We start from the raw sequence: 24,159 nt of genomic DNA, 5'->3' as shown, positions 1-24,159 counted from the left end.
AACAGCTTTTGGCCAGTTTGTTTTAATATTTATGTTTACAGGGGAGTTGTCTCTTATAATATTATAATAAACAGGTACAATTAAAGAGTTCGAGGAATTCATAACATTTCCCTAAAACCTTAGAGCTTTCTTTTTACAAAGGACAGATGAGGTCTTGTCTGCTTATATAACACTAAGACGTATTGTAATAATCTGTATCTCTTTTTCAGATGGTGATAGTAAGTTGTAAAAACATATCTGCGTGAGACGGTTTTCCCCTATCCCAAATGAATTGATTCTTGATTGGTGTTTGTATATTTATGTGGCCCAATGACAATCATTTTTTTTCTTCAAATTTTCTGTTCATTATATTTACTTGGATCGATTTTGACGAATGCACCAACAATAGATTCATAAAGTATATTTCAGTCATTCTTTTTTTCCACAAAGGCTAACTTTTCAAACTAGTGTCTGTAGTAAATTGGGCATATATTTGGTGACTCGCATCATGTCGAGGTACGCTCACTCTGTTTTCTGTTGATTGCTGAATAGTAAATACAGCAGGAAAACAAACATAGTGATCAATAACGACAAACATTGGAAAAGATCTAAATGAGGTTCGAGCTTTTAATATTGATGTGAATACGGTGAACACATGCAAATAGTGATATGGCAGTGAACAGTAAACGAAAGCCACTGCAGGAGATAGTCACAGTGGAGGAAGTTTCCTTTTCAACTAAACATATATGCATAGCCAATATTATGTCTTTGTGGTGTATGTTTCCCCATTCCACAGCAATATCCCCACTTCGTTGTTAAAAGTCACTTCTGTTGCCCCCGGCACTGTATAACAAAGGATTAACATGGTCATGTGATAGCAGTTTTTATCAGTTTAAAGCGAACCTGGCACTACTGTAAAAACTATTATCACTAATACAATCTTAAAGGGAGTCTTTCATGATTTTGGACCACAATTGTGTCGTAAATACAACTGAGAACACTTCATAAATGTTTTACTCTTAGATACCAAAATCGCAGAAACAAATACAAATGAAGTATAAACAAATATTCTGGATTTAGTAAGGAGAAGGCCACGTAGAAATTCAATGGAAAATAAACAAAAGAATGGAAAACTAGAGCTTTAAATCGCTCGGTCACAAGGACTGATACAACATCTGGCGGATATTTTAACCTTTATCGAAGACATTGGTGGTAACATCACGTAATAATGTGATCAGCCAATCACGAAACAACACTTTGGCAAATCGCGTTGCTAATGTTTTTAAGAGATTGTGGAACACTTTCTTTCGTAATATATTTTTAATTGCATTTTCCAAACCATGAATTAGTCCCTGTTTAAGGCACATTTAACGTTGCGTACAGACTGATTGCGGTAAAAAGCACTTAATAAATTCTATTTAATATATTTATTGACTCTACCTGTTATGTATGGTCCTGTCAACTAGGGTGAAAATACGGTTAAACCCCCACCAAAATGCTCCTCATCTTCTTTTTAAATAGACTACTGCACCCCTATGTACGGGGCGTGGTGTGGCGAGAATGCGGCTGGATTTGAAAACCGGATAGGGAATCCTCGCTACCAGTTCCACATAAGTGATGAGGGGATGGGCAGTGACGGTCTGGTTCCCCTTGTGGTACAGATATGTCAGAGGATGGAGCACCGCAAGACGGACAAGGAGTCTATACGCGTCGACCTGTACAAGGTGTGTGGAATTAACAAGAACTAATTGATCATTTAGGCATTACGTTCATTATTGGCATTGTTTGTTCTTTGAACAGAACATGTCGAAACAAAAGTTGATAATACAATGGTTTATAAACATTATTTTTTGAATTTTGGAAAACTATTTAAATTAATAAAAGAGCTACGATCATTTTTCTAATAGATGTCTTCAACATCCAATAAGTGAACGAGTCAATTTAAAGGCTGCCGCTTCTGAGTAGTTGGGAGACGTCGCATGGAAGCTGTTGTTATATAGGTCGGGATTAGGGGTTCCGCTGAGACGTTCTTGTCCTGATATATTAAACAACTCTTTAGTCGTTAATTTTGCTGACATTTGTATTCAGTGCATGGGGGAGACGTCCCATGGAGGCTGTTGTTAGACAGTGATGGTTGGTAATTTTGCTTAATTTATGATAACATCTTTATTCAGTGTATGGGGGAGACGTCCCATGGAGGCTGTTGTCAGGCGGTGATGGCGCTCCTTGGTGATGTGAACAACGTCTACAAACAAGAACGTCAGATGAGCGGCAGATACAAGTACGTGTTACTGGCATATATACGTCAATCCTACCATCAACTGTTTGTGATTTTGATGCCCAGTGACCACATATTGTTTTTGTATCATTTAAAAGTATGTTTTTTGAAGCAAAGGAAAATTATAAGAAGTATAATGTTACCGAAAATTATACAACAGAAACGGTTTTCTTTACCTATTTCATGGATTACAAAATAGGCGGTATTACGTCAAATTTCATTTGAAATAAAGAGCATATATAAAAACTGTAGTGACTTTAGTATTTAGAATCTACCTAATCAGCAAGAAGATACCACTCAATTGAAACCAAAATGATATAGGGTCACCACGCATCAAGCTTTGGAAGCTAATTGTAAAATGTTTGTCTGTCTGCTCAATTCAATTCAATTCTTCTTAATAACAAAGATAGCCGGCTTATTATGGCTTTAACTCCACTTTTTGTACGCAGTTTTTAAGAGGGCTTACAGGAGTACTCGGGGCCTGAAAGGGCAATCGCGCAAAGCTTGTCAGTATTCAGTACGCAGACTCTTAAAATCGTGTATAACTATTTCTTACACGGGCAGACCATGAGGCAGTATTCGGTAGGCGAGTGGAGAGGTGGGTAACTATATCCTTGCGAGGAACATTAAATATGAAAATATTACTTTTTCACCATATGATTGAATTCTCGCTGATAATTTCTTTATGTTCGCTACCAGGGTTGAGCCAGGGCACTACTGTGCGGTTCCATCGACAATAAACGCCGGCACAGAGAAGGAGTTCATGATCCGAGTGTTTTCTCCGAGTCCACTGCGAGATGTCAGGTAAGTATGGTGACCAAATTGTGATAGCCGAGTTGTGCCATTTGGCGTTCTTTTTCGTTTTGTTTGGGACAAAAAGACGAGAGTGCCTATTCAATGCATTCAAAACGATGACAAATCCATGCGCGTCAAGACGAATAATTTATTTGTAGTCAACTTTGGCGATCGATTCCTGATTTCGCTTAAATAATTGAACTATTGTTTTCGGAGGCTAAAATTCAGTTTTCATCTTGCCTACATTTCCTATGAACCTTAAGTGCGAGATATTGGCCAATATTAAAGTACTTGACAATATGAAATCACCTATGTTGGATCAATGTCACATTGAAACACCCATCAATTACGAAACCTTCCTGTACGTAACATAATACAATTTGGATGGTTTGTATATTGCAGAGAATTGGGACGGGATTATATGATGATGGAGTGCGACAATTTGGAGGAGAAAACCGAACACGATAAGATCAGTAAGTGTATGAGTGAAACGTATTAAATGCATGTGATCAAAAGTTGTAATTCCATGACATTAAACGTTCATGTTATGTAATTAGTAATTGCCTGAGGAAAAACACGAAGCATATCAGATAAATTAATCAGGTGCATAAATTGAGATGAAATTAGAAAGCACACGTTTTATTAAGCTTTAATTTGAAAGTGAGAGTCGTACTGAAAAAGTAAGAGCATCCGGTATTAAGGTGGAATTAGTAAGGATGTGCCGAATTGGCGTGAAAAAGATTGTGCATGTTGTCCTGAGATATAATTTAACAATGCGTGTCGTATTGAGTTGTAATTAGAACGTCCGTGTCGTATTGAGTTGTAATTAAAACGTCCGTGTCGTATTGAGATGTAATTAGAACGTCCGTGTCGTATTGAGATGTAGTTAGAACGTGCGTGTCGTATTGAGATGTAATTAGAACGTGCGTGTCGTATTGAGATGTAGTTAGAACGTGCGTGTCGTATTGAGATGTAATTAGAACGTCCGTGTCGTATTGAGATGTAATTAAAACGTCCGTGTCGTATTGAGATGTAATTAGAACGTCCGTGTCGTATTGAGATGTAATTAGAACGTCCGTGTCGTATTGAGATGTAATTAGAACGTCCGTGTCGTATTGAGTTGTAATTAGAACGTGCGTGTCGTATTGAGATGTAATTAGAACGTGCGTGTCGTATTGAGATGTAATTAGAACGTGCGTGTCGTATTGAGATGTAATTAGAACGTGCGTGTCGTATTGAGATGTAATTAGAACGTGCGTGTCGTATTGAGATGTAATTAGAACGTGCGTGTCGTATTGAGATGTAATTAGAACGTGCGTGTCGTATTGAGATGTAATTAGAACGTCCGTGTCGTATTGAGATGTAATTAGAACGTGCGTGTCGTATTGAGATGTAATTAGAACGTGCGTGTCGTATTGAGATGTAATTAGAACGTGCGTGTCGTATTGAGATGTAATTAGAACGTCCGTGTCGTATTGAGATGTAATTAGAACGTCCGTGTCGTATTGAGATGTAATTAGAACGTGCGTGTCGTATTGAGATGTAATTAGAACGTGCGTGTTGTATTGAGATGTAATTAGAACATGCGTGTCGTATTGAGATGTAATTAGAACGTGCGTGTCGTATTGAGATGTAGTTAGAACGTCCGTGTCGTATTGAGATGTAATTAGAACGTGCGTGTCGTATTGAAATGTAGTTAGAACGTCCGTGTTGTATTGAGTTGTAATTAGAACGTGCGTGTCGTATACAGATGTAATAAGAACGTGCCAGTCGTATTGAGATATAATTAGAACGTGCGTGTCGTATTGAGTTGTAATTAGAACGTGCGTGTCGTATTGAGATGTAATTAGAACGTCCGTGTCGTATTGAGTTGTAATTAGAACGTGCGTGTCGTATTGAGATGTAATAAGAACGTGCCAGTCGTATTGAGATGTAATTAGAACGTGCTTGTCGTATTGAGATGTAATTAGAACGTGCGTGTCGTATTGAGATGTAATTAGAACGTGCGTGTCGTATTGAGATGTAATTAGAACGTGCGTGTCGTATTGAGATGTAATTAGAACGTGCGTGTCGTATTGAGATGTAATTAGAACGTGCGTGTCGTATTGAGATGTAATTAGAACGTACGTGTCGTATTAAGATGTAATTAAAAGATGCGTGTCGTAATAAATTTGATTAGGAAGTGAATGCCATCCTGTGATAAAATAGTGTGCATGTCGTATTGAGCTTGAATAAGAAAGTGCCTGTGGTAATGAGATGAAATTAGGAAGTGCATGCCGTATTGAGCTAACTTAAGAAAGTGCATGCCGTATAGAGCTGACTTAAGAAAGTGCATGCCGTATAGAGCTGACTTAAGAAAGTGCATGCCGTATAGAGCTAACTTAAGAAAGTGCATGCCGTATAGAGCTAACTTAAGAAAGTGCATGCCGTATAGAGCTGACTTAAGAAAGTGCATCCCGTATTTAAAGGACATCAGTCAGTGCATGCCATATTTAAAGGACATAAGAAAGTGCATGCCGTATTTAGAGGACATAAGTAAGTGCATGCCGTATTTAGAGGAATTAAGTAAGTGCATGCCGTATTTAGAGGAATTAAGTAAGTGCATGCCGTACTTAGAGGACATAAGTAAGTACATGACGTATTTAGAGGACTTAAGTAAGTGCATGCCGTATTTAGAGGAATTAAGTAAGTGCATGCCGTACTTAGAGGACATAAGTAAGTGCATGACGTATTTAGAGGACATAAGTAAGTGCATGCCGTATTTAGAGGACATAAGTAAGTGCATGCCGCACTTAGAGGACATAAGTAAGTGCATGCCGTATTTAGAGGACATAAGTAAGTGCATGACGTATTTAGAGGACATAAGTAAGTGCATGACGTATTTAGAGGACATAAGTAAGTGCATGACGTATTTAGAGGACATAAGTAAGTGCATGACGTATTTAGAGGACATAAGTAAGTGCATGACGTATTTAGAGGACATAAGTAAGTGCATGCCGTATTGAGAATTAGAAATGACACGCCGTATCAAGATGGAATTAGAAAGGTTATGCTGTTTTGAGATGGAGTTATTAAGTGCATGCCGTATTGAAATGAACTAAGAAGTGCATGTCGTTTTTAGATACAATTAGAAACTATATGTCGTATGGAGATGGGATGAGAAAGCACATGTCTTATTGAGATGCAATTAAACGTGCATGTCATATATATAATTGTATGACATTTTTAAGAGTATTAGATGAAATAAGTAGGTGTATTGAACGTTTAAATCAATAGTCGTTATTACACAAAAACGAACGCTGGATACTCTTAAATAGTTTCCATTAATTACTTTAGTATCAAACTATTGTTCCACATGCCAATATCTTTATTATTGGTATCGGTAGGTGTATTTAGTACCAATCTCGCATTATTCCGCCAATTGAATGCTACTTTCTTTGTTTTATCACTCATGATAGATGTTTAACTATTTTCGTTGGATCTTTGCAGAATTCACAGAGACACTGTTCGGTGCATGGAAAGCCGGGTTCAATGCGGGAGGCCAAGTGTCAAATCGGGATACATTTGCCAGTAATCCGCAAGTTTTCTTCGAGATTCCGGACCATGGAGGGAAAGGTTTGAACTATAACTAGTTTTAAAGCTGCACTCTCACAGATTTGCCGTTTTCACAACTTTTTATTTTTTATTTTTTTTTGTCTTCGAATGAGCAAATTGTTGCGTAAATATCTGCAAACCAGTGATTAAAGACTGCTGACAAAATATTAGATCTCAGATTGTTATATTTCAGTTCGCTAATCTTTTATGGCTTAAAGCGTAACTAACGGATAAAGAAAAATGCATAAAACATCAATTTTTGAACTTAAAAAGAAAAATATGCGACTTTTTTGTCAACAGTCTTATAAAAATGGTTTACATGTATTTTGACATAAATTGGCTCGTTCCATGACAAAAAAAGAAAAAAAGTTATCAAAACGTTCAATCTGTGAGAGTGCAGCTTTAATTGGCATTTGACATTCAATAAATAGATTAGAAGGGACGTACCTGTCACATTCAATGACAAAACGTGTCCCAATACTACGAGTTTGAGCTGATAAAGTATTACCTGTTGTTCGATTGAACTTGAACTGTCTCACTATTAAGTAATTCTCATAGCGACGTTGTCGAGTGTCTGCCGACATACCGAGTGGAGGTAAGATCGATCCCCACAAGATGAACATAACAGTTTATTCAGTCTGTTGCATAAAGCTGACCAATGATGTCCTTTGTTAAGTGATGATAAGCAGATGATGCAGCTAATTGCAATTAAATTAAGTATTCCAAACAATATGTTTGTCCTCGGTATTGACTGACATATAGTTTGCTTTCGATTATCCTTGTTCCAAATATTGCAAATTGTACTGACCTCTCCTTATACTTGATTTTGAAATTTATTCTGATTATTGGCAAGAAATTTATACAAAATGCATATAAGGTGAATACTTAATTCAAATTTGAATATGCGTTGAGATGTAGCATCTGGCTTCATTTTGGGAATATTTCATTTAAGTTGTACTTTTTAAGTTATTGTAAGACTTTGATCATAATTATGCTATGTGAAGCTATGAAATTGTATGTATTGATGTGTACTAGAAGTTTTAATGAATTGATGTATACATAATCAAAACATTTCTTTAAACAATGATTTCAACAACACAAAGTGAGTAATGCTTCAAATTGACATACAGTGTCACCCCTTTTGCTCGAACTCGCTTGACTCGAAATCCTCGTTGGCTCGAACTTGATGTAAAAGATCAATTCTTATAAACTGAAGGTAAGCATTCGCGTTTGGCTCGAATCTTCCGAGGCTCGAGGTATTTTCGCCGTTCCCTGGCAGTTCGAGCCAACGAGGTTCGACTGTATAAAACAAAGTTAACTACAGGAACAAGCCCAATACCCTGAATATTAACCAACGCATGTACACAGGCCCAAGGGGATCAAGGCACACTTAACAACACTAAACAAGAGGTCCATAACGACACAATACCGACACCAAATACTATACATAATAGTAACCGCCTTGACGGGTGGAGGATGATAACTCGTAATAATAAACACCGGGGGATTACACCAGTTAACAAGCGCTCAACCTTACACTTATTACTGCAGGACGGGCTTGATATCGATTTCGTTTATTTTTCAGAGGTGTTGACGAACCTGACGCTGATGCAGGCTGCAATGGGTGAAATGTTTGCTATCGGCATCCATGTATTCCCAGTAAGTTATTTACATTCTATCTATTGTATAATTTAAAAGGGTCTCTCATATTTTTTGTAAAATGCACTCTGTTTTGTATGAAGAAATAACGCGTGGGAAATCAAAAGGAATATTAAAACTAAGGTACTGACGGCGGAAACCCTTCAACAAATGTTTCAGCAAAAGGCTTAAAGGTTTAGTTTTCCTAGTTTTCGTGTATAAGTCCATGTGGGCGTGTGGTTTTAATGGCCGTTTTCTTATTTTCCATTGACTGGACCGGCGTGTGTTCGCTACCTACTTAAACTGGAATACTTTTTATACTTAAATTGTATATTACTGCTAAATTGATATCAAAAAGTAAAGAGTCTATTTAAGAGCAATCGATGGTTATTTTGAGACTACTTTTATGATATTTAAATTTCTCAACATGTTTATAATTTATCAATGCAAAGTTTCGTCATGCAAGGGCAAACTTTTTAGGCTTTGATAGCAAGTATAGTTATTGTGAATACGTGTTTGAATGGTAGCAATTCAGTTTGAATATGTAATGGAAGAAAGGTCCTATAGAAGCACTATTTATGCCACCAAGCTACGACCCATATCACTAAATTCTATCCAATGATCCCCCGTTTTATAAAATAAAAACTCTTTGAAAGAGCATAACCTCTCACTTGCAATACTGTACTGTAGATGGACCCATCCGAAGACATGAGTCCCAAAGACATCGACTACCTCGACAATAAATACGAGTCCTGTTGCAGATCAGATGAAGGAGAAGACGGTGCCTTCGTCATGGGTAATGTTGTTTAATTGCTTTGTGCGATTTGAAATAGCTTTATTTTATTGACTATTGTCAGGGGTAAAAGGCCATCGTTGTTATACGAAATTATGTTCGTTCATGTATCCTTATCATGTTACATGTTATTAAATGCCCATTTCGAGTGTTGTTTAGATATTTCATGTGTCTTGTGATTGGTAGATTTAAGTCAATTTGTATTCCTTTGTTTGGCGCTTACGCCACAGGTTTTATGTGTTTATATTACTGGTTATTGTTATGGTGGATGACACAATAAGATTCCATGGACATTTTCGTGGGAAATATCATAGAGATACTTTATGGAAGTCATGTGATATTTCACGGATTATGTCATGGCCTTTTATCATGGTCAGTTGACTCATTGTGACACCTTTCCATGACATTTTAGGACGCTTTGTTATCGGTTATGATATAAGATGTTTAAATGGCGCTTTGACATGTTATTTCGTTAAGTTCATTAATTTTTTAAAGGCCTCTGACATGGGAAATGAATTCTGTCTTGTGTGTGTTCATTTCAGGTTCGTATGAAGAAATCCCCTACTGTTTGTTCTCATTTCAGGTTCGTCTGCAGCCATTACATACTGTTTGTGTTCATTTCAGGTTCGTATGAAGAAATCCCCTACTGTTTGTTCTCATTTCAGGTTCGTCTGCAGCCATTACATACTGTTTGTGTTCATTTCAGGTTCGTCTGCAGGCATCACCTACTGTTTGTTTTCATTTCAAGTTTGTCTGCAGGCATCACCCACTGTTTGTGTTCATTTCAGGTTCGTCTGCAGGCATCACCCACTGTTTGTGTTCATTTCAGGTTCGTCTGCAGGCACCACTTACTGTTTGTGTTCATTTCAGGTTTGTCTGCAGGCATCACCCACTGTTTCTGTTCATTTCAGTTTCGTCTGAAGGCATCACCAACTGTGTTCATTTCAGGTTCGTCTGCAGGCATCACTTACTGTTTGTATTCATTTCAGGTTCGTCTGCAGGCATCACTTACTGTTTGTGTTCATTTCAGGTTCGTCTGCAGGCATCACTTACTGTACGTGTTATTTTCATGTTCGTATCCAGGCATTACCTACCTCATGTTCATTTCAGGATAGTATGCAGACACCTTCTACTGTATGTGTACATTTCTGGTCCGTGCGCAGGCATAACATGTAATGCGTATGTTCTTTTAGGTTCGTATGCAGACATCTCCTACTGTTTGAATTCATTTCAGGTTCGTCTGCAGACATCAACTACTGTTTTTATTCATTTCAGGTTCGTATGCAGACATCAACTACTGTTTGTGTTCATTTCAGTTTCGTATGCAGACATCTCCTACTGTTTGAATTCATTTCAGGTTCGTCTGCAGGCATCACCTACTGTTTGTATTCATTTCAGGTTCGTATGCAGACATCAACTACTGTTTTTATTCATTTCAGGTTCGTATGCAGACATCAACTACTGTTTGTGTTCATTTCAGGTTCGTATGCAGACATCAACTACTGTTTTTATTCATTTCAGTTTCGTCTGCAGGCATCACCTACGGTTTGTATTCATTTCAGGTTCGTATGCAGACATCAACTACTGTTTTTATTCATTTCAGGTTCGTATGCAGACATCAACTACTGTTTGTGTTCATTTCAGGTTCGTATGCAGGCATCACCTACTGTTTGTATTCATTTCAGGTTCGTATGCAGACATCAACTACTGTTTGTGTTCATTTCAGGTTCGTATGCAGACATCAACTACTGTTTGTGTTCATTTCAGGTTCGTATGCAGACATAAACTACTGTTTGTGCTCATTTCAGGTTCGTCTGCAGGCATCACCTACTGTTTGCCCCCGGGTCGTTATTTTGCTTTGCTGCATACGGACGCTTCCGGACAGGAGAAACCATTCTCGCTGATCGTTCGAGCTTCCTCACATATTCAGCTACAGTATGTATTAGTTATATATTGGTATGATACTGCTTTTGTTTTGATGATGTTGTCTACATAAAGGAATAAACACGTATAAACGGTCTTAAGCATCATATCGTTAACTCACAATCAATGTCCATACATACATGGATAGTTTATCCATTAATAGCTTAACTTGCACATCATCTGATGAAATAAGTATGCTGATAATTAGTGTTGGCAATTAAATGATATCTTGCTTGATTTTCTCTCTAAAACGATTTAATTTTTATAATTTCAGGCCGTGTCAAATGTCAAGATGAACTGCGATAACAATAGCAAGTTTAAATTCACAACAGACGACAGGTGTAATCTTGTAGATTAAGTATATTGAACAAATGTTGGAATGATTGGAATCACCCATTCTTTACAATGTGCAACACTTTGTTTGGTTCTTCGAATTATTACAATAGCTATGTACTTATGATAGCCATCATTATGTAAGTAGTCATTATGTTAGTCATCATTTTGTAAATTGTTTTACGAACAAGGTACGGATTGGGTTGTAAGATCGAAGATCTGATAGTACAGCAGAGCACGTTGGGCAGGTTGACACTGTACATTGGAATGGAGAATATTTTCTGATTGAAGGAAGTGCCTAGTACACTAGAATGGTCTTCTTTAAACCGATAAGTTTGATAACCGCAATGAGTAATTACTATATGGTATTTATTTAAATATCGACAGGTTGCATATAACATATACAAAATTGCCTTTCCTGAAAAAATACACATTCAATACAGGGAATGAGAATGCACAAATGAATATTTTTAAGACCGGTACATATCCCAATAGGTAAGAACTGTCTAAACTTGGTGCGCTTGCAACGAAACATACATAATCTATCTGGGTACGAAACTTTCATTGTAAGAAGCGTCCAAGTTTCGCATACGAATACATTATACTTGTTAACCCAAAAATTCACGTTTTAATATTATCCTACCTGAGGCTGACCTTTTTTCCAAACTCAAAATCGAGCTATCCATCACAAGTATATATTTTTTTATTTGTTTAGTTTGTAAACATTTTTACAATGTACCTTTAAGATTTCAACGTGTAGTTCTTTCATCCGTGTGATGGAACTCCTCAAACAGCACCGGAGGCGATTATCATAGATGTGAAAAACCTTTGACATAAATTCACTGCAAGATTGTTATAAATAACCGTTCAACTATGACAGGTTTAGTACAGGACCACACTTAACGTTTTAAACGCCACACGATTTGGGAAAGTGCGTATTAGAATCGAAGACTACCATCCCCCAAAACAACTGAATTTAGTCTGTCCCTTAAAATTATATCGCATTGATAATGTTATCATCCTTGAGGTCAGGTTTTCATTTCATGATAACAGCTGGCCTTGTTGTATGCAATTTGAAAATTATTTTACATGAAAGGCAATATAGTGTGTTTTATTATATATATTCTCAATCATTTTATATAAGATAAGGATTATATGTGTAATAGCTGTTACGAATAAGACTTATCCACTCTTGATCAAAGCTGCATCATTTGTTCCCCATTTGAATTCGGATATTGTTTTATTTCTGGTGAACATATGTACGTATTTATTCTCAGTATTCATAATGATTACATTCTAATCGTCCATTTTAAATCAAGTTTTTTTATTGTGATTCTCGGACTGTGATAAATATTGAAACTGCTGATCATTATTATAAGCACTTGTTGTGTATGTTTTTTGCATTTTTCAAAACATTTAGTCTGCACTTTATCACCATTTAATTTATGTATTTATGTATGATGTATTAACTTTATATCAAGGACCAGCTGTATAAATTAAGTACTTTTTATGGTTCATTTATGTTTTGTTTTGTTTGACATACGTTGACTTGCTGCTTACGAATATAACTATTTCTCACTAAACGTTATGATTTTTCTTGCAAGGACAAAAACAAATGGAATTACTTTTGCACTATTTAAATACCGGTGTCTAACAAATGTTTTGGGTATAATACATGCATTTTTTCTCTACTCATTTCCACGATACCAACTATATAGGGGGTTGTCATTCGAAATTTAGATAGAAATATAAGGGATACCATAATTTATCTGTCTCTATAGTTATATATAAGAAATATACATTTTTGAACATTTTATTTACATATTTGTGATATACATTACCTGATGTGATATTTACGTATACATATATATTTAATTGACACTGTATTTTTGTTGTGTTGCAATACAATGCGCAAAGATCGAGACGCATGCATGCCGTTGTTTTCTACATGCTCATGTCTGTGCACCTTCAATGCAAGACTATCAATCAATGTTCACTTTAACTTCATTACGAACAATGACTGTTAGAGGAATTTCGTTTGAACTAAAACAAGTATATGTAGATATTGTTGATAAATGTCCCATCGTTCTTTACTCGTGTTTGTTGTTGATTTTTCTGATGAAACATATTCGCAAGAAGGAAATTTACAATCATCTTATTTGCGAATTTATTAAATTTCTGAATAAAAAGATATTCGCAAGAAGGAAATTTACAATCATCTTATTTGCGAATTTATTAAATTTCTGAATAAAAAGTGCACTCTATTTGTTGACTAATATTTAAGTAAGGTGATACAAGTCAAGACTAAAATCGCTTAGTATGTCACGACATACAACACAAGGTCTGTAACTTATATCAAGATATTAATCGGCAAAGCTATCGCACCTTTATAGTGCATATAAGCATAACGTTATGACCTTAAAGTTTACTTGTCATGTCTTGTTTTATTCATCAGAATGAAAACAAAACTAACACAGATTTTGCTTTCTGAACTGTTTAACTTGTTTTTTATCATTCTAATCAATTAATACTAATAGGAAATAACGATTTAGATATTGATAAAAAATAGCTGAACAATACGATTTTTGCTCAATGTTTCTCTGCTTCTTCCGCATTATGAGTATCCCGATCAGAGCTTGCTTCAATAAAAGTAATAAGTCGTAAAGAGAAATGAACGTTAACGTTTGCTTAACATAAATGGATTTAATAGAACTATTAAAATTGAAGACACATTTGAGGAAACGAATAAAACAACTTGTCGCCAACTGTGTCGTTTCTAGCGATTGATGAATTATGAAGTTGTTTATGCATATGCACGTGTTTGTAGTAAAAACCTGATATCGACGTTCCCTTATTCACATAAACACATGCTCACATCGATTCTATCTTACAATAGATACATGTATAACTGCGGTATTATGATGTGTTCATGCGTATAGCACATTTTACAATATAACAATGGTAACAGTAGGGACGACAATCCTCGTTAACATTTTACTACGAGGTTGAAATAACCATCAATGTCTATAATATTCAACGCACAAGAGACAGGATACAGATTTAGCAAATAATAACATATCGTTATCAATAATGTTTTGGGTTAACGTGTATGAATAAACAGTGTAATAGTTAAGTCCATATGGGCTTAAACGGGCTTAAACGAGCTATCAACCTCAAAATTGTCCTAAAATGAGCATATAACTTCCCTCACACCTGCGGAAACAATACTTGACCATTTTGAACCCAAATCCCGCGTAACAAGTAAAATTGAATTATATTCATGGTCTGCATGCCGAGTGATGCCATATTTGAGTCTGCGTTCCACGTACAACCCGCTCAGTTACATTTACTGATTTAAACCCCATTAAATTCCGTGTTCCAAAATGAGTGGTACAGCTTCTAAAGTTACTCAACGACCTGGCTAAAACTCAAACAATCTTAAGTCTATTTTAACATGATCAAATTCAGAACGCTGGTTTTGGTTTTTTGTATAAACTATGTTACATTCTTCCTTTAAAAGTTTGCGAACGTTCGACAGAATTAATGTTGCTTGAAAAATAGATAAGATATAAATGAAACACGCAAGAACATGTTTACAGACAACATTTATTTCCAGTCCATTATAATAATCATAATTATCAAAATTTCTAAGCCGTTTCAGCAGACAAACTTTACGTGTTACGTCTCATAAGACACACACGAGCAAACATGAAAATTTTACACTTAACAAAACAAGAACACATTTACGATGTCGTTTACTAACATTGTCCATTGTTGCGTTTTTTGGTTATTTGCGAACTATTTATAATAAAAGGTAAAGGTAAATCCAATGTGCTTTCAACTACCGAAATTACAGTTACAGACGAGTCAAAATCTTACATTCAAAACCATGTTGAAAGGATACACAGATGAAAAGCCTGAATTATTTTGTTTTTAAACTGACGATATTATTCAGAAATTATTGTGCATATAAACATTTAATACCTTTGTTGAGCATTTAGCAATAAAATATTTGTTCGGACACAAAAACACTTTCCTATGCAATAAAAATACATTGAATAAAAAGGAAACATTTCATATACGCATCACATACTTTCATACTATATACATCAGCATACATTTATATATCGTAGAGGATCTATATCAAAGTCTCTCAAAATCATACACTATTTGATGAATGGGAAGATCCAAAACATTTTAACGACTCTTGATACAGTCATGGACATAAGCTATTAAAGCATAAGCTAATGTTAAACTTGATTAACTCGTATTATGCTTCTATTCATGTCCTCAGAATATTACCAGTGGAATACATCACGAATGCGCTGGAATACGGACTTCTGGTCGCGATTATTTCGTTTGCCACAAACACCGATGGTATGTGCTTCCCTGTGAAATGTCTCAACATCATTTTGAATAAGGGCGCGTTTCCGGAATGACTGCAACGTCCTGACGCGATTTAACCACCTTTGTTTCTTGTGCATCTTCTCATTCTCGATCATAAGGTCTATATGGTCAACCATGGTCAGCGGGTTTGGTCGAAGGGCGATTTCTGCAAGACGGGCATTGCAATCTCGTACCACGATCATCATGTCTTCTATAACGTCAATCATATCTTCTAGTTCTTGACCCATCTCTTCAAGAAGTTGTTCTTGTGTTAGCAATTTACCGGAAGCATCTTCGTACTTTGCTTTCATTTCACCATACGTTTTGTTTTCTTCCACCGTGATGTAAGTAAAGATGTATGGTGTGTTGGCATGCTGTTTCCAGAAACATTTGTCCGGGCAATTCGTACAGTATCCTCCAGACATAGCGCTGCAATTGATTTTGTCATCGTCATTTGCGTAGGCGCAATTATCATGACATGTGAAATGACAATGCGTGCAATTTGTCACATGCTGTCCACGAGGCAAATCTTTTTTAACCTGTCGTGTTGAACTTACTGTGTACTCGAAGTCCTTGTTGTCTGCGATATCAGCTTTATGGTCTGCAAATAGCTTTATCTCTGCTTTAAGTTGATTGACCTTCGATAGGCCGGCGTCCAGTTTTGGTTCCAGATTTTTTATGGTTACCTCCAGGCGATTTCTTTCATACAAAACGTCACTAGTCATCTGAAGGCTCTTTGTACTCATTGTGTCGAGTGTTTGGAAAAAGTTACGAAAACCTTTCATCCCCATATCCCAAAACATAGGGGCTAAACTTGTGTCGTCTACATCGACATTCTTTGCAAAAAGTCCAGAGTTATTAAAAGTAAATCTTGTACCAAATGGCAAACCCGATTCCAACAAAGCCGCAAGAACTGGAGGGTCAACTCCATCTGCGAATGTAATCAAGGAACATATGTTGTTCTCAATATCTTTTCCAAAGATGGACATGATCGACTGGAATATATAGCTTTGTACAGGCGTAAGCCTTGCATCTGGAGCCTTGATCAGAAAGCAAATAGCATCAATGGAAAGAACGCCTTTTGGACCCTTTTTGGAAAACATTTCGCGTATTTGGTTCACGATTTCTTGATCACGTTCTATGCCACGGGTGTCACCAAAACCTGGCGTGTCTATGATGTTAATAGAGTAGGACAGGCGGCTCCCTTTTTCCGGATGAATTGTGTAGCACGTGACCCATTCAGTCTGGGACAAGGCCTAAAGCAAAACAAGTACAACATTAGTGATTAAATGGCATAACACAAAGTGTATATTTTGTCACATAGAAATGATAAAGAAAAAAATGTTTACTATTACTTAATATTTAATCTAGTGCGTTTAGTATTCATACAAAAATAAGGACATGCACAATAAATATACCTGATTTTTCGTACGCTGTTTTTCTTCTTCTTCCAGATTAATGATTGTAAATCTAAATGGGTCGTCCCAGTTGACACTCAAAATGTAGTTTGCCATGCCATCAACGAGAGTGCTTTTTCCAGTGCCAGTTTCCCCGATCATCATAATCGTCTTCTCGTTTAAGATGTGCTTTGGTCGTGTTCCTGCATTCATAAAAAAACGCATATTTAAAAGAAATGATGGAAAAGTATATAAAAGCATTGTCGTTTACACTGCATGCACTACCAGTCTCCTACGCTGTGATTAACCTTGACGAGCAGAATAAACTTCATTGCGAACATGTACGAAAAAAAGCATGAGTTCTGCTATTATTGTTTTGAAAAATAATCTAATTTGATCTAATTCCGGTACTTTTTGTTTAAACTATTACAATATAAAATGTTACATTTGATATATAAAAATAATTTCCAGATAATAATTGCGTGATAATAGTGACGGCAGATTACCACTGCGCTTAGTTTGTAGCAATGCCTGTTGGATATATCTACTTCACCTATTTCAAATTTCCTTGTCCTTGCGTTCTGGTTTCTAGCTTTGGCTACTTCAGTCATCGGCAATGCGTATAATGCAGGAGCGCTGTCGCCATCGTCCACCCTTACAGCATAATTGACCAGCCGTGAAGCAAGTGAAGATGCAATTACAATCTCGTCACTTTCCTCACTGTACGGGCCTTCAATGTCATCATAAACCCTGACTCTGAATACGAACTTTGTGTCGGACTTCAAATTCGTTAGTCTGACGGTAGACTCTGTAAATTCTCCTTGATAGAATCGCCATTTTCTTCCACCATTCAAATCTTTATATCCTATTTGAAAGTAATCGCTCTGTCTAAAGTCTGCGGGCTTTTCCCAAGAAAGAGTTACTGTGTCGGAGCCAATATCTGATGCCCTAGGCTTGCCAGGGCGATCCTAAAACATTTAAACATAAAAGGGGTGATATGCGGTTCATAAGCTCAATTAAAATCAGAATTTAAATTTTCTTCGACACCAAATTACTCATTTAGGTCAAACATTAGCATAATCATTACGAAATGTATAGATTAACAGTAAAATGACCATGCCTACATATCTATCGCCGCAATACCAATGAGAACGTGGTAAATTATTTGTTGAACACTCAAAAATCACACAAAATATATACCCGCTCTTGTTGACATCGTTTCAGTTTTTTACTAGGTGACGCCTCGTTTGTATAACCGCCCCTTGATTTGACACCCGCATACCTAAGACGAATAACAAATCAGCTGTGTACTGTATTACTGTGTACACATGCCATATACCGTAATGAGAACAAGAGGGCCAAGATGGCCCTATATCGCTCACCTCAGTAAAATTTTGTGCTATAGACTTGTTGATAGTTAAAGGGCAATAACAGGGATTTGGCTCCACTGATGTATGAAAATGTTACCTCTTGAGTGTTAACAAGGTATTTCCATGTTTGGGCTCTGTGACCTAGTTTTTGACCCCAGATTACCCATATTCGAACTTGAGCTAGAAATCATCGAAACAACCTTTCTGACAAATTTCAAGGATATTTGGGCTAAAATGTAACCTCTAGAGTGTTAGCAAGGTATTTCCATATTTGGGCTCTGTGACCTAGTGTTTGACCCCAGATGACCCATAATCAAACTTGAGCTAGACATCGTCGAAAAAACCTTTTGACAAATTTCCAGGATATTTGGGCTGAAAATGTTACCTTTAGAGTGTTTACAAGGTATTTCCATATTTGGGCTCTGTTACCTAGTTTTCCCCAGATGACCCATATTCGAACTTGAGCTAGAAATCGTCAAAACAACCTTTCTGACAAATTTCCAGGATATTTGGGCCAAAAATGTTATCTCTAGAATGTAAACAAGGTTTTATCATATTTGGGCTCTATGACCTAGTTTTTGACCCATATTCGAACTTGAGCTATAAATCATCAAAACAACCTTTCTGACAAATTTCCAGGTTATTGGGGCTGAAAATGTTACCTCTAGAGTGTTAACAAGGTTTTTCCATATTTGGGCTCTGTAATCTAGTTTTTGAACCCATATGACCCATATTCGAACTTGAGCTAGAAATCATTAACCCAAGCTTTCTGACAAATTTCCAGAATATTTGGGCTGAAAATGTTACCTCTAGAGTGTTTACAATGTTTTTCCATATTTGGGCTATGTGACCTAGTTATTGACCCCAGATGACCCATATTCGAACTTGTCCGAGTAATTACTGGACAAACATCCTGACCAAGTCTCGTGACAATTGAGACAAAAATGTGACCCCTAAAGTGTTAACAAACTAAGTGTGGACGGACGACAGGCGACGGACAATCATCGATCCTAATAGCTCACCCTCAGCCTACGGCTAAGGTGAGCTAAAAGCAGCTTATTGATTCCATTATATAGTGTTTATTGAACTTGGATTGTAAAAACACTTCAAAGCTGAAATAAATCACTACCTAGTCCCTTTCCCCGGTAGAAACCAGTACTGGTGTCCTTTGTTTTGAGAGGCCATGAGTTACCCTGGTGTGTATCGAACTCAAAAGTATTGGGTGATAGACGGACACCTTGGTTGGATCTTTATATGCTAAACATTTAATATACAAAACACACAGTGCCACTTTACCTCAGAGAGCATTTGTCTTCAACGGCTGCTTTAAAGTCTTCTATGGTCAGTAAAGCATGACTCTCACTGGCGACGTGATGTACATTTGCGCAGTCGGAGCAAAAGGGAATATCATTGCATTCTGGACAAACAAACATAGCTTGGTTCTTATCATCTCTAACCGTACAAGGCTGGCACATCATTCTAGCTTCCTCCTCGTCAAGCTTACTTATGGGCAGCAGCACGTGCGATTTAGTTGCTTTTTTACGGTTGTGAATTTTGCTACATGAATCGCACATCAATTCATCATCACATACTGGACAATACTTCTCTGCATTTTGAACGATATCTTGCGCGGCGCACAATTCGCAAAAACGAACAATCTTCACGTAATCATCAGCACATATCTCGCCTAATTTACACTCATCCTCGTCAATCACTGATGCTTCAATGCTACTGGACGCCAGAGATCCGCTGACGTCAATAGTTTCTGAATACGTTTTGTCCTTTGATGACTCAGCTTTGCCATCATTTGTTTTGGACATGGTCTCGGAATACTTAACCTCCTGGCCCAAAGTTTGTTCGGAATCTATTTCCATGGTTTCTTCTTTCGTACTAGCATCCCGTTCGTCCGGTTGTACATCTGTCATGACTTCGGACAATTGTAAATCTAAAATGCAACCAAAAACAACACAAGTTGAGGTGTTTTGTCAATATTTAAAACTATAACATATACACGGCGAAACAATTCCTATGGCATGGTAAACATCTATTTTTGTGGACGTTTAACCCTGATTTTGGTTCCAGTCATGACCTTTGTATCATTTGAACGATCATTCTAGCACCATTATTCTGCAACACATCTTCCTATCGGAGATACCATTATCGTCTGTGTTTTTAAAAACATGAAAGTAGCAAAAACCCTTATGTGTATTAATGTACAAATAACACACTACTACATCAAATAATAGACGACACATTCAAGTTAAAGGTACGTTCTTTACGTGTAAATAACATTATTAAAGTGAAGAGTTACGGAGTTGGGATCTAAGGCGTTCATCGGCACGTCAACGTCCAGTGTTACTTTCGTAAGTATTTGGCATGTTGTTAGATGTAACTAACACAATTGACGTTTATTAGAAGGTTATCTGATATTATTAAAGATGGTTGTGTTGGAATGACTCAGTGATTTACCATTCACTGGTAAACACATAATATAGAGTTTTGGCGAGTATATTTTAATTCCAAATACACGAAAATATGTTGAAGAACAGCTTATTCCTTTTGAAACAGCTCAAAGCAGTTAAATTTCTTAAGCACATTTAAAAAGTCAGTTATGTTTTATTAATGCAGTATCTGTTGTGATGTTTCTCAACCAGTTTAGTTACGGGTTTTATTATATACCCATTATAAATCCACACGCAATACATATCCCAAACTCCTGTGCAATACGGCGGTATTCAACTCTTATGACGTCACGTCATAACAAGTATCGTTGCACGATGTTAAAATGACGTCATAAAACAAAATAGTGCGTCGATATAATGACATTTATTATGAAGGCATGTGACTTTTAAGTGATCTAACCAGTAGTGTATATAATAAAAGGGTTATAAGTATTGCGTTTTGAACCGGAATGTCGTATTCGACTCTCATGGATTTTTGCAGATTTTGATTTCACTCGGCTTGCGCCTTGTGAAATCCGAATCTGCAACATTCCTCTCGAGTCGAACACAACCTCCCAGATCAAAACGCAGTACAAATAACCCTGTTTTATTATGAATACACCAAAAATCCACACGCGATACATATGATGTTACTTCTTTATTTCATTTAAAGTTCATCTACGCGTTTTTGATGTGATGTTACTCCTATATTTCATTAAAGGTTCATATACGCGTTTTTGATGTGATGTTAGTCCTATATTTCATTAACGGTTCATATACGCGTGTTTGATCTTACTCCTATATTTCATTTAAGGTTCATATACGCGTTTTTGATGTGATGTTACTCCTATATTTCATTTAAGGTTCATATACGCGGTTTTGATGTGATGTTACTCCTAAATTACATTAAAGGTTCATATACGCGGTTTCGATGTGATGTTACTCCTATGTTTCATTAACGGTTCATATACGCGGTTTTGATGTGATGTTACTCCTATGTTTCATTAACGGTTCATATACGCGTTTTTGATGTGATGTTACTCCTATGTTTCATTAACGGTTCATATACGCGGTTTTGATGTGATGTTACTCCTATGTTTCATTAACGGTTCATATACGCGGTTTTGATGTGATGTTACTCCTATGTTTCATTAACGGTTCATATACGCGGTTTTGATGTGATGTTACTCCTATGTTTCATTAAAGGTTCATATACGCGGTTTCGATGTGATGTTACTCCTATGTTTCATTAACGGTTCATATACGCGGTTTCGATGTGATGTTACTCCTATGTTTCATTAACGGTTCATATACGCGTTTTTGATGTGATGTTACTCCTATGTTTCATTAAAGGTTCATATACGCGGTTTCGATGTGATGTTACTCCTATGTTTCATTAACGGTTCATATACGCGTTTTTGATGTGATGTTACTCCTATGTTTCATTTAAGGTTCATATACGCGGTTTCGATGTGATGTTACTCCTATGTTTCATTAACGGTTCATATACGCGGTTTTGATGTGATGTTACTCCTATGTTTCATTTAAGGTTCATATACGCGGTTTCGATGTGATGTTACTCCTATGTTTCATTAACGGTTCATATACGCGGTTTTGATGTGATGTTACTCCTATGTTTCATTAACGGTTCATATACGCGTTTTTGATGTGATGTTACTCCTATGTTTCATTAAAGGTTCATATACGCGGTTTTGATGTGATGTTACTCCTATGTTTCATTAACGGTTCATATACGCGGTTTCGATGTGATGTTACTCCTATGTTTCATTAACGGTTCATATACGCGTTTTTGATGTGATGTTACTCCTATGTTTCATTAAAGGTTCATATACGCGTTTTTGATGTGGTGTTACTCCTATGTTTCATTAAAGGTTCATATACGCGGTTTTGATGTGGTGTTACTCCTATGTTTCATTTAAGGTTCATATACGCGGTTTTGATGTGGTGTTACTCCTATGTTTCATTAACGGTTCATATACGCGGTTTTGATGTGGTGTTACTCCTATGTTTCATTTAAGGTTCATATACGCGGTTTTGATGTGGTGTTACTCCTATGTTTCATTTAAGGTTCATATACGCGGTTTTGATGTGGTGTTACTCCTATGTTTCATTAACGGTTCATATACGCGGTTTTGATGTGGTGTTACTCCTATGTTTCATTTAAGGTTCATATACGCGGTTTTGATGTGATGTTACTCCTATGTTTCATTAACGGTTCATATACGCGTTTTTGATGTGATGTTACTCCTATGTTTCATTAAAGGTTCATATACGCGGTTTTGATGTGGTGTTACTCCTATGTTTCATTAAAAGTTCATATACGCGGTTTTGATGTGGTGTTACTCCTATGTTTCATTAAAGGTTCATATACGCGTTTTTGATGTGATGTTACTCCTATGTTTCATTAAAAGGTTCATATACGCGGTTTTGATATGATGTTACTCCTATGTTTCATTAAAGGTTCATATACGCGTTTTTGATGTGATGTTACTCCTATGTTTCATTAAAGGTTCATATACGCGGTTTTGATGTGATGTTACTCCTATGTTTCATTAACGGTTCATATACGCGGTTTTGATGTGATGTTACTCCTATATTTCATTTAAGGTTCATATACGCGTTTTTGATGTGATGTTACTCCTATATTTCATTTAAGGTTCATAGACGCGGTTTTGATGTGATGTTACTCCTTTATTTCACTAGAGGTTGAATTGAGCTGTAACTCATATTTTGTATCATTTCTATAATAACAGCATCCGGATTAAGTTTGCAAATCCGGAATTTTTGCAAACTTATTTTTTTTATTTTTCACCCAATGTTTTTTATTTTTGTATTTTTAAAATGTGTTAGGTAATACTAATAAGAGATATTTTTTGTTTCCTGAAATTTAATTTAGAAATATGTTTTTTTGGCATTTAAAGTCAACTTTTCCAATGGGAGTCCCATTGGAAAATGGCCTTCCCATTGGAAAAATGGTTTTTCCAATTGGAAAATCAGCCCAACATTTTTTGTTGGAAAATTCTCCCACATTTTCAAAAAAGGAATTAGTGATTAATAACAATCATTATCATTAATGGTTATAATGTTATCTAGAAAAAGTGCGTTTATAGTACTTTTTATCATTTTTTGTAAAAAAAAAATCCCGTCGACCATTTTTTCCAATTGGATATTTCCCACAATTCAATATGGGAAAAGTCAGGAAATTGGAAAA

General features: G+C 36.4%; 2 protein-coding genes across 5 annotated transcripts in view; one reads left to right on the top strand and one right to left on the bottom strand.

The window, feature by feature from the left end:
* Positions 1 to 13,426, top strand: part of LOC128234433 (calpain-2 catalytic subunit-like) — a 29,009-nt gene extending 15,583 nt beyond the window's left edge. The window contains exons 9-17 of the mRNA XM_052948682.1: positions 1,501 to 1,703; positions 2,154 to 2,260; positions 2,957 to 3,061; positions 3,455 to 3,525; positions 6,542 to 6,667; positions 8,232 to 8,305; positions 8,975 to 9,080; positions 10,886 to 11,012; positions 11,275 to 13,426. Coding sequence (XP_052804642.1) covers positions 1,501 to 1,703; positions 2,154 to 2,260; positions 2,957 to 3,061; positions 3,455 to 3,525; positions 6,542 to 6,667; positions 8,232 to 8,305; positions 8,975 to 9,080; positions 10,886 to 11,012; positions 11,275 to 11,296 — 941 coding nt within the window. The 3' untranslated portion in view covers positions 11,297 to 13,426. The remainder of the gene's footprint in view (positions 1 to 1,500; positions 1,704 to 2,153; positions 2,261 to 2,956; positions 3,062 to 3,454; positions 3,526 to 6,541; positions 6,668 to 8,231; positions 8,306 to 8,974; positions 9,081 to 10,885; positions 11,013 to 11,274) is intronic.
* Positions 13,427 to 14,919: 1,493 nt separating this feature from the next.
* LOC128246597 (uncharacterized) overlaps positions 14,920 to 24,159 on the bottom strand; it is a 50,461-nt gene continuing 41,221 nt past the window's right edge. For 3 of the 4 annotated variants that reach the window (XM_052965064.1, XM_052964980.1, XM_052964913.1), the window contains exons 2-6: positions 19,783 to 20,431; positions 18,317 to 18,398; positions 17,670 to 18,084; positions 17,138 to 17,319; positions 14,920 to 16,975 (exon numbers count right to left, since the gene is read on the bottom strand). In XM_052965064.1, coding sequence (XP_052821024.1) covers positions 15,632 to 16,975; positions 17,138 to 17,319; positions 17,670 to 18,084; positions 18,317 to 18,398; positions 19,783 to 20,411 — 2,652 coding nt within the window. In that variant the 5' untranslated portion in view covers positions 20,412 to 20,431 and the 3' untranslated portion in view covers positions 14,920 to 15,631. The remainder of the gene's footprint in view (positions 16,976 to 17,137; positions 17,320 to 17,669; positions 18,085 to 18,316; positions 18,399 to 19,782; positions 20,432 to 24,159) is intronic. The other variant, XM_052965229.1, reaches the window with a different exon arrangement.

The sequence above is a fragment of the Mya arenaria genome, chromosome 1 (genome assembly GCF_026914265.1).
Source record: "Mya arenaria isolate MELC-2E11 chromosome 1, ASM2691426v1".
In the NCBI taxonomy this organism is placed as follows: Eukaryota; Metazoa; Mollusca; class Bivalvia; order Myida; family Myidae; genus Mya; species Mya arenaria.
This window is presented reverse-complemented; position numbering and strand designations above follow the sequence as displayed.